General features: G+C 53.3%; 2 protein-coding genes across 2 annotated transcripts in view; one reads left to right on the forward strand and one right to left on the reverse strand.

Moving 5' to 3' along the window:
• DHRS7B (dehydrogenase/reductase 7B) overlaps positions 1 to 2,534 on the forward strand; it is a 71,932-nt gene extending 69,398 nt beyond the window's left edge. The window contains exon 8 of the mRNA XM_044921481.1: positions 2,250 to 2,534. The gene's annotated coding sequence lies outside the window, so the exon portion shown is untranslated. The remainder of the gene's footprint in view (positions 1 to 2,249) is intronic.
• The window catches only part of TMEM11 (transmembrane protein 11), a 13,237-nt gene continuing 1,188 nt past the window's right edge, over positions 1,369 to 13,417 (reverse strand). The window contains exon 2 of the mRNA XM_021694594.2: positions 1,369 to 2,020. Coding sequence (XP_021550269.1) covers positions 1,504 to 2,020 — 517 coding nt within the window. The 3' untranslated portion in view covers positions 1,369 to 1,503. The remainder of the gene's footprint in view (positions 2,021 to 13,417) is intronic.

A 13,417-nucleotide genomic window follows, 5' to 3' on the forward strand; every position in this document is an offset into this window, starting at 1 on the left:
GACCGAGACGGCTACTGCTTGTCGGCTTCCAGCCACCTCCCCCATGAAATCTGGCTTGCAGGCAGAGCATGGGGCTCCCTTTCCAAATCTGCGCCATTTATTACAAGACACCTGCCATTCGTGCCCGGCCGGCCTGGGAGCCAGCTGTCAGACACCCAAGGGGTTGTGGGCTCTGCACGTCGAGACCCTGTGCCTGGGATCACTACCGATCGAGCATTGTTGCCGATGGCCAGACTGCCATGTAAACTATAGTGTGCCCCCAACACCATCTTGCCACCCAGCATTCACCTGAGTGATTAGTATTTCTAGGCCTCTTGGAATTAAAGTTCACAGTCTGTGGACCACAGTCCATTGTGAAGTTTTTTAAAAGCTCTGGATCTCCCCTTATAATAAACGGACCAATCACCCACTTGAGCTCCTTGACGCCTTCCCATGTACCCCTTCATTATTCTCTGGTATCCAATCTTCCCAATGTGGCCTTTAAAACTAGATTGCTTCTTGAAGATGGACCCTTCAGAAGGAAGTGCCATGTAGCTCCTCAGGGAGGACTGAGAGCAGGCCTCGGGAAGGTTGCATGTAAGGCGGGGGACCTGACATCTTTATGGAAGGGAAGATTTTTTTTAATTACCCAACACCTTCAAGGGATATGGAGGACGGGGTGCGACACGCCCTCTGCTGTGAGGGAGGGGCGCGGGACTGGCTCCTGTGGAATGGGACCGCTGGGAGGGGCCCTGGGCTCAAACTCGGGGTCCACATCAGGAACAGCTTCGATGCTTTGAAAAAATACAAGTGTTCACCCATGGGGCCTTCTAAATCAGAATCTCTGGACAGGAGGTCCCAGGCCTGTTCTCCACGTGGCCCCACACGGAAACCCAGTGACCTCTAGGGCTCGTCACCAGATCCCACCACGTCCCCGCCTTGAAAACGAGGCTGGCATGAGGTGAGACCGCTCTGGGAGGGGTCTGGGCAGGCCTCATTCACAGAGGCCTGTTCTTGCCGTGGACGGTGACACCAGGCCACAGCAAGGAGCAGGGCCGGCGGGCTCGCGTGGTGCCCACAGCTCCCACGAGCAAGCAGCCGCCCGCAGCAGCTGCAGGTGGTCATGGACACAGCAGACACCTGAAGTTGAAATTCTCATAATTTTAATGGTCAATAGCTTCTGGTTGGCTCTGGATGGTACAGTTAAACAACAGACTTAAAGACGTCCCCCCCCACCCCACAAGTGCACTCCTACCCCCTCAGTAGCGTTGCTGCTGTCCACATTCCACCGCCCGCTCAGACCCCCTGTGGGTTCTGGAAATCCACATCTTAGTGTAATGAGTTGAAAAACCCTTAGTACACCTGTGATCTGTGTTATTTTTTTTTTTAAATAACAAATATTAAACGAAACCCCTTCCCAGGCTCCGCCGCCTCACAGAGCAAAAACTGTTACTGGGGCCATCTGAATACTCGGGGTGTGTCTCGTGGGCCGGATCATTTGCTTCTCTCCCCGCACTACTGAGATCATACAGCATAGAGTTCGTAAATCTTCTTTACACAGTACACCAGGGCGGCCAGGGCTATCGTGTTGTGCAGTCTCTTTCTGTGCAAGTCGTCCTTCCGGACCAGCACCACCGGGGTGGAGGAAGTGAGTGTGTGCAGGGGCAGGCGGGACAGTTTATAGGCGTCGTACTCCACTTGGTACTTGCAGCAGGGGTCAAACTGCCAGGAGATTCCGTACAGGGTGCAGCAGGCCAGGCTGAGCACGCCGGCGGGCAGGGAGATGTAGTGGGAGTAATCTAAGGGCAGGGCCAGCGGGGTGAAGAGGCACGCGGTGCCCGCCAGCACGGTGGTCTTGTGCAGACAGTTGCCCACGGTGATCCAGCGGGCCGTCTCGTCGCCGATGCGTGTGGGCTCGATCACGATGTACTTGTACTGGGCTTCCAGGGCCTGCTCCAGCTCATACTCGAACTGGTCTTGGGCGTTCTCCCCATTGTAGATCTCGTGCACGATGTAACAGTCTGTGGCCGACAAGCTCACCCTTGGAGGGGGAGGGGGGAGAAAGAGGAGACAGTGAGACGGTCAGGCTGAGCAGCGCCCACCCCGCTTCTGTGCTCAGACGCTGGGGACAAGTCCGTGGCCCAAGCCTGGGCCTCAGGCTCATCAGAGAGCCCAAGCTCGTGAGGGCACCACGTCTCACTTATGTTTTGATCTTCCTTGGAACCCAATACACAAGGTAGTCACTAAAGAATTTTTTTTTTTTTCCTCAGAGAAAATAGTGAAATGTAGAGAGACACAGGAGGAGGAGTACCCAGATCTCTAAGGACATGACCACCTGCAGTGTGTACCGGCCTGGCGGTCAGCCCAAGGCCGCGCACAGACAAAGCTGAGTGTGCAGAGGAGCCCCAAGGAAGACAGAATGTTTCGGCCCAGAATCACACCCACACAGAGGCCCGAGGTCGGCTGGAGGAACCGCGCCTTTGGTTAACCAGAGCGATGCAAGGGGGAGGATTCTTCGATGGAAACCAACAGATCCAAGGCCGATAGTGCCAAACACTCTGCCCTCTGCAAGGTTCAAAAGTCGTCATCCCTGCGCTGCAGAACAACAGACCGACAGGGTCATCTTCGCTTCGGATGATTGAGAACAAAACAACTCTGGCCATCACGGGAGGACGAACTGCACAAAGCACCCGAGGCCGACAGCCCCAAGAACACCAGCACACAGCTTAGAAAAGAAGCCCTCTGCTTTAATTAGGAAAAGACAAGGCCTCAAGAACCGTGACAATTATACTCAGTGTTAAGGGGGATATACGAAGGGCCCCCCAGAGGTTCCCACCCATTCTGACCCTGTGCCTCCACGACTCTGTATTTATTGCCAGTAAAGCTCCTCTCACTCACATAAAAAACACTGTTCACAAAGCCCCACTTCAAGTGGCTGAGCTCATCCAACTTCCCTGTGGGACTAGGGATGGGTGACCTGACCGTCATTGGCGGAAGACAGATCTGGAGGCTCAGGGACGGCTCAGCCGTGAATCCAGGCCACAGAGCTGGCTGTGAACCATGGGCCCGGGGGCATTTTAGGCTGTTTCGGGATTCTGTTGACCTCTCTCCGGTGCAAACTTCGCATCCAAAGCAGAATCTTTCCACACCCCTGATGGGCAAACCTAAATATAGACCTGTACACGCCTTGTCATTTCCATTTGGCTTGTTTCAGCCTGTCCAGATCTTTCTGAATTTCCATACCGCCGTCCAGCGTGTACAGTTTCTTCTAGTTTTGTGTTCTCAGTTCATCCAGTAAAAAGCCTTCTTTATACCAGCCTCCGAGGGGGACACTGCTACACACAGCTCCTGAAGCTGGATCAAGTCACTTAACCCTCTTACCAGGCAGTGCAGAGCACCCTCCACATGCTTCGGTGAAAAACAGCCCCTTCCCTTCAGCAGCCCCTGGTTCCTGGGCTGCTCAGACCATTACAAAGGAGAGGTGGTCCAGGGGCCCCCGTCTCGCTCTGGTGCTCACTGCTCCCCGCACCCAAGCCCACGCCCCTCTGACTGGGGCTCCGGGCAAGTGTCCTGAGCCATACAAAGGTGATCGCAGCCCACCCACCTGAGCTCTGATTGTCCGAGTAAGCACAGCCCTAAGTGCTCAAGGACACAAGGCCACCAGCTGCCCACATCCCGGGCACGCACACCCAGCAGCCACTCCGAGGAAAGCAACAGGGGAGCCGGGCTCAGAGCTTCCTCGTCAGGGACTGTGCACATTAAGGCCAAGTGAAGGCTTTTAAAACAAGGTCACCCCAGAACCTCTAGGTCCTAGCCCTCCTTCAAAGGCGAAATGACACGTTAAGTGTGGTGAAAACTGCATTGCTGGGGGTATGCTTCAAGGAAAAAGGACAGGTGATCCGAGCACTCCTTCCAGTTATTACTCCCAGGCAGGATTCAACACGATAAAAACTACCTTTAGCCAACAAATAAGCAAATCTAAGAGGCAGAGGGTTTCACTCTGTTAGAAAAAACAACTGCTCAAATACTTTCCCCGTGGTCGCATCATCAGAAAGTCACTGGTAATGTGCCCCCAAGTGCAGGGGGAGGGGCCTCCATTCCCAGGTGGGAAGGACTTTAGCAAGAGGTACTGGCTGGGACTTGGGCAGAGGCAACTCTTTATTCTGAAAAAGTAACTGTAATTAAGTTGGGCTCAGGGGAGCCTCCTAATTAAAGCACAGGCCCTAATTAAACGGTGTGCACTGGGGAGAAGTCGTTCCCTGGGGGTCGGACAAGGCGCCTCCTAAACGTGGGACATTGCCAGGGCAGCTACGCTGAGCCAGTGGGGAGCCAGTAGTCGGGGCCGCCTCTCCAGGAGGACTTAATGAGCTGCTTCTGGAAGAATCCACCGGAAGTTGATGCAACGGGAAAAGGAGGGTTTTCCCTTTCAAGGCCTGCATTTGGTTTGAATTCAGGGAGGGGAGATGGAGCTTGTTTCAGTTCTTACTCCCAGGCAGGGTCTCACGCTGGCTGGAAAAGTCACAGCAGAAATGAAAGTCACTGGCCATGGGCTGACTGGCCTCGTGTGCGCAGGACCAGGGAGAGGACTCACTCCCAGGCAGCCCCGACTTCCCTTGTGTTCTCAAGATGTGAAGACGAGGCGCTTCCAAGTCAGTGCGCGTCCCCACCGACTACCAAAGCGAGGCCAGGGATGCCTTTCTGGCCACGAAGTCCCTCCAGAACATTCAAAGCAAAACGTGGGTGTCAAGGTTGGGATCACAGAATGTTCCTGCCCAAAGCCCAAATCTACCTTAGCATAGAGTGCCCTCTGCGCCCAGCAGATCGGAGCCACCCTGAACATCGTGAGGCCCAGTAAGAAAACGCCAGGTGAAACCCCAGCACCTGGAACCGGCCGCTCTGTTCTGGAAGCACATCCAGCTTTGAAGAAGGGCAGATCCCACCTTGCCGTCCCCGAGCCCCCTGCTGCCCTCTCTTCTGTAAGCCCAGCTGGCATCCACAGCCACACCGCCTATGGGCCTCCTCAAGCCTCCAGGTTCCTGCCTCACTGCTGTCGTCCCGTGCCCAGTGTCAGGCCCGACGGCACAGGGACGGACAGTGAGTAGACGCGGGCAGCGGGTCACCGTCTGCGTTCTGGCCGCGGGCAGTCATGACTGCCACAGTGCACACGAGGGTGCTCATCCAGTACACACACCCAGCCTTGCGAAAGCGTGCCACAGCTTCCTGAAGCCGCAACAGCTTCCTGGGGGCAGGTCACCCCACTGCTACCCGTCTCCATCCACCCGCCGCACCGAAGTCCCTTCCGGGCGCCTTCAGACAAGCCCGCCTCTGAAGCCCCCCTAGCCGGCAGAGCCGCACTCCCGGCCCCGACGCACATGGATTCTGCTCTTGAAGCCGAGGCGCTACTCCCAAAGTCCGCGCACGCAGTCTTGTGTCACTGCGAAACCATGTAATCTGAGGTCGGGCCCTTTCCAGGATTCCATACGCTATACACAGGACACACAAAGGCTCAAAACGCATGAGCGCGCGCGCACACACACACGCACAATCGGAGGCCCCACCTGTTAAGAGGCCACCCATCAAGCACTCAGTGTCTACTCCTCCCGCCTGGGCTGTGGCAGTTGGGGTTCATGTCCCTGCAATTACAGGTTTTAATAGCTGCCTGGACTACTGGATTCAGTCCGCATGGTTGTCATGGGCTGTTACTTCACAAACCTGGTGGCCGGGTACTCCCAAGACATAGCCGTGTCTCCCGCCACCTAGCTACTCCAGTGCCCACTCACGTGTGGCCTGCTTTTGTTTCCGGGTCACACGTCACCCAATTAAGGAAGGAACCCAGTGGCCTTGAACAATTTTAGACCATCACCGGCCAACCCCTAACTTGAGCCCTGGCACACAAATGCAGATTAAAAAAGAACAAAAAAGCTAACTGGAGTCTTTGGAGCTTCCTAAGAGACTATGTTTTTGCTTTTCAAGAGTGCATAACACAGAGTTCATGTAGGGGTGGCTAGTGGTGCACTTGGTTGAGCGTCTGGCTCTTGGTGGTGATCTCAGGGTCCTGGGATCAAGCCGTGAGTCGGGCTCTGTGCTCAGTGCACAGCCTCCTTACCTCCTCTCCCTCTGCTCCTCCCCCCAACTTGGCGCTCTCTCTCTCAAATAAGTAAACCTTAAAAAAAAAAGTTCATGTACAAAGAGAAAGAGAACTGATGGAAAAGTATCCAAGAAATAAAGTGACAAAGGCAAGTACAGAACAGTGATTATAGTACGTTATCTTTAGTGTACTTTTAAAAAGCTAGGTTTGCTTTTAGGGGTGCCTGGGTGGCTCAGTCGGTTAAGCGTCTGCTTGAGCTCAGGTCATGATCCTGGAGTCACAGATCAAGCCCCGCATCGGGCTCCCTGCTCAGCAGGGCGTCTGCTCCCTCTGCTCCCCCCTCCCCGGCTTGTGCTCTCTCTCTCTCTCTCTCGAATAAATAAATAAAATCTTAAAAAAAAAAAAATGGTGTCTGTTTGCTTTTAAACACACAGAACATTCCTGGATGTACAAAGACCTGAGAATTATGACCATCACTGGGGAGAGGAAAGGACTGGCTCCGAGAAGAAAAGGGAGCTCTTCTACCACATAACTTTTGAGTCGAATTTAGCACGATCCGTGGGACTTAACGGTACAGGCTCGTACTCCTAAACTCCCTCAGCCCATGCTGAGGTCAGTTTGCCTGGGGAGCCCTTAAGTAGCCTGTGGGGCAGAGCTGATGCTCTCTCATCTGAGCCGGAGGGGCTGCTGTGGACGCTGCCTCAGGGTCGTGGGCACTTGTCACTGGGGCTCCTGAATCAGCCTCCCTCCCTCTGCCTTCAACCAGAGTGGGCCTGAGACCCACCCCTCTCCTCTGAATCCACTCCGGAGGTCGTCAGGCAACGGTCATCAGAGGAATCCCCTGCGAGCACGGGCTTTCCGGTGGAAAGGTGGCCACAGTGAAGAAGCAGCCGGATGAACTCCGCTCCCCGGATGTGGGCACCCTCTCTGCCCCTGGCAGCTTGCCCAGCATGTGGCCCCATGGTCCCCTATGCCATCGGGAAGCTGGTCTTGAGGAATCCGGAATGACAAAAGTAGTCTCACACACGGGATCCCCAAAGTCTGGAGATCCCTCCCCAGAAGTCAGAGCTGTGCACAAACGTTCCAAGCAGCACTAACGCGAAGAGCTGGCTACCTCGGGCGGTTCCTCCGTCAGAGCGAGAAAGGAGGCACAGTGGAATCCCTCCCTCGTAAGGTGGAGGAGGAAGCCGGTAACATGGAGACGCACACTCACACGCGTGTGCAGCAGCACACAGAACTGAAGGACATGCTGCTACCGAGGAACGTCCTCACGTGTGCTAACTGTAAAGAACAGCAAGGAAATGACAAGTAATGAGCGAGGGGGCCTCTGCCTGCCGGTAGGGACACGTGGGCCAGGGTGACGCTAGTGAGCGGTGAACACACGGGTTTACTGTGTCTCCATATCACGGTGAAACCCACATAAAACGTACCGTCCTGACCGTTTGTTCAGTGCACGGTTCAGCAACGTTCAGTACCTTGCCACTGCCGTGCAACCAATCTCCGGGATGCCTTCCGCTGGCAAAATGGCAACTCTGCCCCCGTGAAGCAACAGCCCCCACTCCCCACCCCCCGACTTTGTGTCTCTGAGCTGGACAACCTCAGGTACCACACTAAGTGAAATCGTACCGTATTTGTCCTGCAACTGGCTTACTCGATGTGATGTTTTCAAGGTTCACCCACGTTCTACAGCGTGAGTCAGAATTTCCTTTCTTTTCAAGGATGAATAAAGACTAGTCCGTCGTACGTCTCTATACTTGTTCATCCATCACCCTTGGGCTACTTCCACCTTCTAGCTACTGGGAATCCTGCTTCTGTGAACATAGTATAAAATGATCTGCTTAGGTCTCCGCTTTTAATTCTTCTGGATACGTGTCTAGAGGCAGAACTGTTGGATCGCGTGGTGATTCCACTTCCCGCCGGCCGCGGAACCGCCACACTGCCCACGGCTGCACCCCTTTACGCTCCCACCCAAAGGGCATGCGGGGTCCAACCGCTCCACTACCTCAGGAATGCTTATAATTTTGTTTTGTTTGTAATTGTAGCCATCCTGATGGGTGTGAGGTGAGAGCTCACTGTGGTTTCGATTTGTACTTTTTATGGATAGAAGTCACATGCCGCACAACTCTCCCACTTGGAGTGGACAATTCAGTGGCTCAGCGCCTTCGCTGCATTGTGCAGCAAGCACCACGAGCAATTCTGGAGTATCCCCATCACCCCAAAAAGAAACCCCATCGCTCCCCACCTCCCCCAGGCCTCCCCAGCCCCTGGCAAGCACCAGTCTACTTACTGGCTCGACAGACTCACCTATATGGACATTCCATATAAACGCTATCATGTCTGCGGCCTTTTGTGACTGGCATCTTTCATGGAGGGTAATGTTTTCAGGGGCCAGACACATGGCAGTAAGCTTATGACTTTTCACATGTTAGGAACATACTTTTGATATGTGTAACATACAGTTTTTTAAAATCCAACACAAAACATCTGGAGGGAAGTATCAAAGATGCTATCCATAAAGAAAAGTCAACGATGGCTTTCTTCGGATGGTGGCCTAACAGCTGACTAAAATTTTATTTTCCTTCATAGGTTTCTGTCTTTCTCAAAGAAGAAGACAAATACACATGTGCTTCTTTCATAATGGAAAAATTAATGGCCAACTTTTTCTTGAAAAAAAGAAAACTCTTGCTCGACAGCCCCATATCCCTCGGGGTGACAAGACCCCACAGCCGTGGACCGTCCATGGCCGAGGTGAGCGGAGGGAGCCCAATTCCGTGCTTGCGGAGAAGCCCGTGCTGCCAGGGAACGAGCCCACCGCCGCGAGTCTGGGCACAGGCAGCATCTCGTGGCTGACGTAGCCTGCTGGTCTCAGCCCCCTGCCGTCCTGCTAGTGAGCAGGAGGAAAATTCCATTTCCCTGTCCGCTCAAGCAAGCACTGGCCAAGGGGCCGGGCAGGCCACCATCACTTTCTGGTCCTGGCAGAACCGGAAGAGGCTAATCTAACTGTAGCGGAAGGCCTTGCTTTGGGCCCACTTCCTGGAGCGGGTCCTGGGCTCCCAGGCAGGCCCGGGCTGCGAGCTCCCGTCTGAAACACAACGGATGTCAGTTCGGAGCTCTGTGGAGGCAGACTGGGTTTTCACCACAGCAACCCCAGCACCGGGCCTGAATGGGACAGCTTACCAGCAGACATCAGCGGAAGCACATTCGAAATGAGTGGCAGGGGAAAAACAATTATGGTAATTAAGAGAACAGGTGGGTGAAAAATTAAACTAGGTCCATATGTCAGGTTGCTTTCCACCTACTAAGCATGTGGCCACTCCATTACCTGTGCTCTGTGAGGTGCTGGACTTCACCTCTACCCCCCCAGATCTAGAATCCACTTTTGGCTAACCAAAAATTGCCAAAGAAAGCAGGAGGATTCTATGTTGTGGATTCAAAGGCCCCTTCGGACAGAAAGGCACAGGCACGTAGCCCCAGATGTTGAGGATGACTCCAAACAGGCCAAGGAACTTCCACAGGCCCCTGGCAGGTTCGTCTGATTCAGAGAAAGCCCCGCGCGAGAGCACACGCTCCTCCCCGGTGCTCTGGGAAGTGCACTGCGCTCTGCTGTGGGAATAAGAACACAGTGCGCCGAGTGCGGGAGTCCGGAGGCCTGGATTGTACTTCCCTCTCGGTGACTCGCTGGCTTTGTGGCCAAGGGCAAAAGCCCTTGCTGCTTGAAGCCACGCTGCCTCGGGTCCAACAGGGCAAAGGCCCTAGGTCTCCCCGAGTGAGTGCCACAGCGAGGGTGGAATGGGGTCGGCTAAGCCAGCCCAAGGGACAGCCGCAACGCACACCCCGGTGTAAGGCCCACGCAGCTGTATCTATTTAAATTAACTAAAACTGTCAAGTAACAACTCCAGTTCCTCAGACACGGGGGCCACACCTCGAACACTCCACGGCCACCTGCGGCTAACGGCTACCCCAACGGACAGCACAGAGACAGAGCATTTCTCTTAATGGCAGAAAATCCTACCGAACAGCCCTGAGCTAAAGGACTCCTACGACTCTACTAAGCGATTACTGGCTCTCCCAAGAACTCTGCGGCCCATAACGCTGCTGCTGCTGGCAGGGACGAACACCGTGGCAGCTGGCAGGTGCCCAAGGGTTCGCTCCGTGGAGGACCTCCCATCTCCTCCCACTGCCCCTGCTCACCGAGGCCCCGGGCGGAGAAGCCCAGCTCAGGCCTGGCCTCGGCCTCCTGCTCCCCTCCCCGCATACAAGAGCATCCCGCCCTTCTTCAGGAAGTTGGGATGGAGCTGAAACGGGGCCTAAAGGACTAAACCCCCGAGGCACAAGGTACTGCGGCTGGAACCAGACTGCTCAAGTCAATCCAGGAAAATGGAAAATCGTGCCTTAAGAGGATGAACACCACAGATGACCTTAAGTTGCAATATCCAATTTCCGGGATCAGAACATGTGGCCTAAGTGTGCACGACTCCACCTTCTGGTAGCCAGCTGGGGAGGACCCACATGCCCACAGACCCGGGTGCAGAAGCTCTACCTGTGTGGCTCATCCAGACCAGGACGAAAGAAACATTTTTACCACCTACTAGAGCCGGAAAGGCAGTTTTCCAAGAGAAAAAAAAACACCCCAGACCACTTAGGGTCCTCAGCTCTAGAAGGAAAAGAATAGATCAAAAGGAGAATGTCACTCCCGGAATGTGAGCCAACTGCCCACATGGCTTGTGGCCCATCTGTTCAGCTGGACTGGGACCTAAACTCTCTACCAGCCATCCAGGACCACATCTCTTCAATTCTCATATTCGAGCAACGCTGTCAAAAAAGGAAGACCAAGTCCTGGGAAAGAAGGTACATGGTACAGAAAGACGTGGACATAATCCCACGGACCCGGCTGCCTAAAAGCGAGGGCAGTCGGCCACACAAGCCAGGGGAGGGGAGGGCCGCAAGAAGTGACTTCTCCCAAACACCTGAGCATTTAGGACAGCATGCCCGGCCCTCTGAACACCCCAGGTCTGTAAACAGCGCTGCTGCCTTGCATCATGATCAGAATGAGATCAAGCAGATCTTCACATGCTGAGAAGAGCGGGCGCTGAGAGTACGTGGCTATACTCACATTCCAACAAGCACGCTCGGAGGCCCTGAGGGAGTGAAGACAAGCAGCCCAAGCAGGACAGGCGGGACTGTCTGTGAGCTGGTCCGGGGTGGCACCCAAGTGGCAGAACACACAGATACCTGCACTGCGCCTTCCTAGATGGGCAAGTGTGTCTCAAAGACGCCGACGGGACAAGCGGCAATCTGTTTCGTGTGCTCGCTGCCAGTGTGCTGAATTCTGCACAAGAATTCAGGTTACAGCTCAGAGTCTGATGTTCTTCATGACAAACACTGGTGAGTCCCTGGATTTAATGGAGTGGAGAGAAAAATCAACATGCAAGCAGCTGGCATTTTGCTATTTCCACCCTCTTGTAGTCTAGACCAGTGTTGTCGCATCACTAGAACATTCTGCAGTGATGGAGGTGTTCCATAGCTGCCCTACGCAACGTTGTAGCCCCGAGTCCCACGTGGCCACTGAGCGAAATGTGACTAGTGTGACTGAGGACCTGAAATTTTTCCATCTTATTTATTTTTATTTAATTTTTTAAGATTTTTTTTTTTTTTAAAGTACTCTCTACACCCAGCGCGGGGCTCGAACTCACAACCCTGAGGTCAGGAGTTGTACGCTCTACTGACTGAGCCAGCCAGGGGCCCCTGTGTTTAATTAAACTTAATTGCCACATGTGACTAGTGGCTACAGAATGAACACAGCTCTAGACTCAAGAGCCAGGTAAAGAATTCACACATTGTGTATTCTAAAGTGGACCACCATTAATACACAGCTGGGGTCAGTAATTCCAGTGGGTGGTACGGCCCTGGGCTGGGCCTTTAAATACAAGTCATGCCTTGGAGTTTGCAGCCACTGGCAAATCTGGAAAGCTTGCCCAAAGTGTTGCTCTGCTCCAGCTCCTGCCCCAAACCAGGCAATGTGTCCTTCGATTTCAGCATAAAGCAGACTCCAGCTGGGTGTGTCAAGCAATTCTGGAAAGTGGTCTTCCAATGTGAAGCTGAGATCTGAGTCAGCACAAATGTGACATGGAACAAACTCATTTAAGAGAGCCATAAACAGCCTCTTTCAGTCATAAGAGCCAATAATATGCTTGGGCCTCTTAATCTACGGTGCTGGGCAATCAATTAATCCAGCCTGCCCCACCCAAACAGTCTTTCCACCCACTGAGCAGGAATGGAGGTGTGCCCAGAAGTTAGCTAGCTGGCCCAGCAGCGGGTTATGTTTCCATCCCCTGCTCAGCATGGGAGGATCTTAGGGAAACCGGGCTCAGACAGATGACTCCTCCAACAGAGCCTGGCTAGGGCCTCCCAGCAAAGGCAAACAGAAGGGTCTCCCCCTGCCACACACCACAGTATCTGGGAGAGATGGGGCCACCCAAATCACAAAATTTGATGCCCCACTCCTGGCTGACATACAGCATCTGCATTTGTGAGCAGAGCCTTCAGTTCTAGGCCAAAGGTTGCAACCTGCACACCTAGGGAGACTAGGCAGGTAACCGCAATGAGTCAAGCTGTCAGGTGAGTAATGAACTAGAGAGTACTTGCCCTGACCAAGAAAAGTCGGCCACTACTCAGCTTTTCAAGGACAGTTTTATGTGAAATCTTTCAACTTTTAAGTATTGGCAACTGATTTAAATTCTTTTTAAAACCTGAGGAGCAACAGTCAAGGGCTGGATTCAGCCTATGGGCTGCTAGTTTGCAGACTCAGTTTTGAATTAATGCCTGTCTCCAACCAAGGAGATAAGACCCCCAGTATCTGATTTCTTAGATCAATAAAAGCTTAACTCGTGCTGGCACAACCCTTGTATGGTGTCTGGGGCATTCCTATTTGGCTCTTCCAGCTGTTTTTATCCAGTAAGGAGAAATGCCTTTCTCTCGGCTACTCCGGCTTTTCTAAACAGGATTAATGGTCGCATTAAAGATTTGAAAACGTTTGCAGGTTTACAGGCCATCTGGAAACCATCGAGGTCACTTCTTTAACTTCTTCCTATGGTCTGATCTAAGAAGTAGCACATGGGAGTTGGAAAAACAAAAATTATCTGCTTGCCATTCACTGCTTTTCCACACAAGAGGAAGTGCAGAACAGACAACGTTGGATAACTCTGAGCTTAAGAATAAAATGCAAGCTGGTCTATCACAACTACCAAACAGGAAGGATCTTCTGAGCTGAAAACACCATCTGCATGCAACAGCAACAAGTATGTGATGGAATCAAAGAAAACGAATAATGAGGATAGTTAAGAGAAGCGG

This window comes from Neomonachus schauinslandi, chromosome 15 (genome assembly GCF_002201575.2).
Source record: "Neomonachus schauinslandi chromosome 15, ASM220157v2, whole genome shotgun sequence".
NCBI classification, from domain to species: domain Eukaryota; kingdom Metazoa; phylum Chordata; class Mammalia; order Carnivora; family Phocidae; genus Neomonachus; species Neomonachus schauinslandi.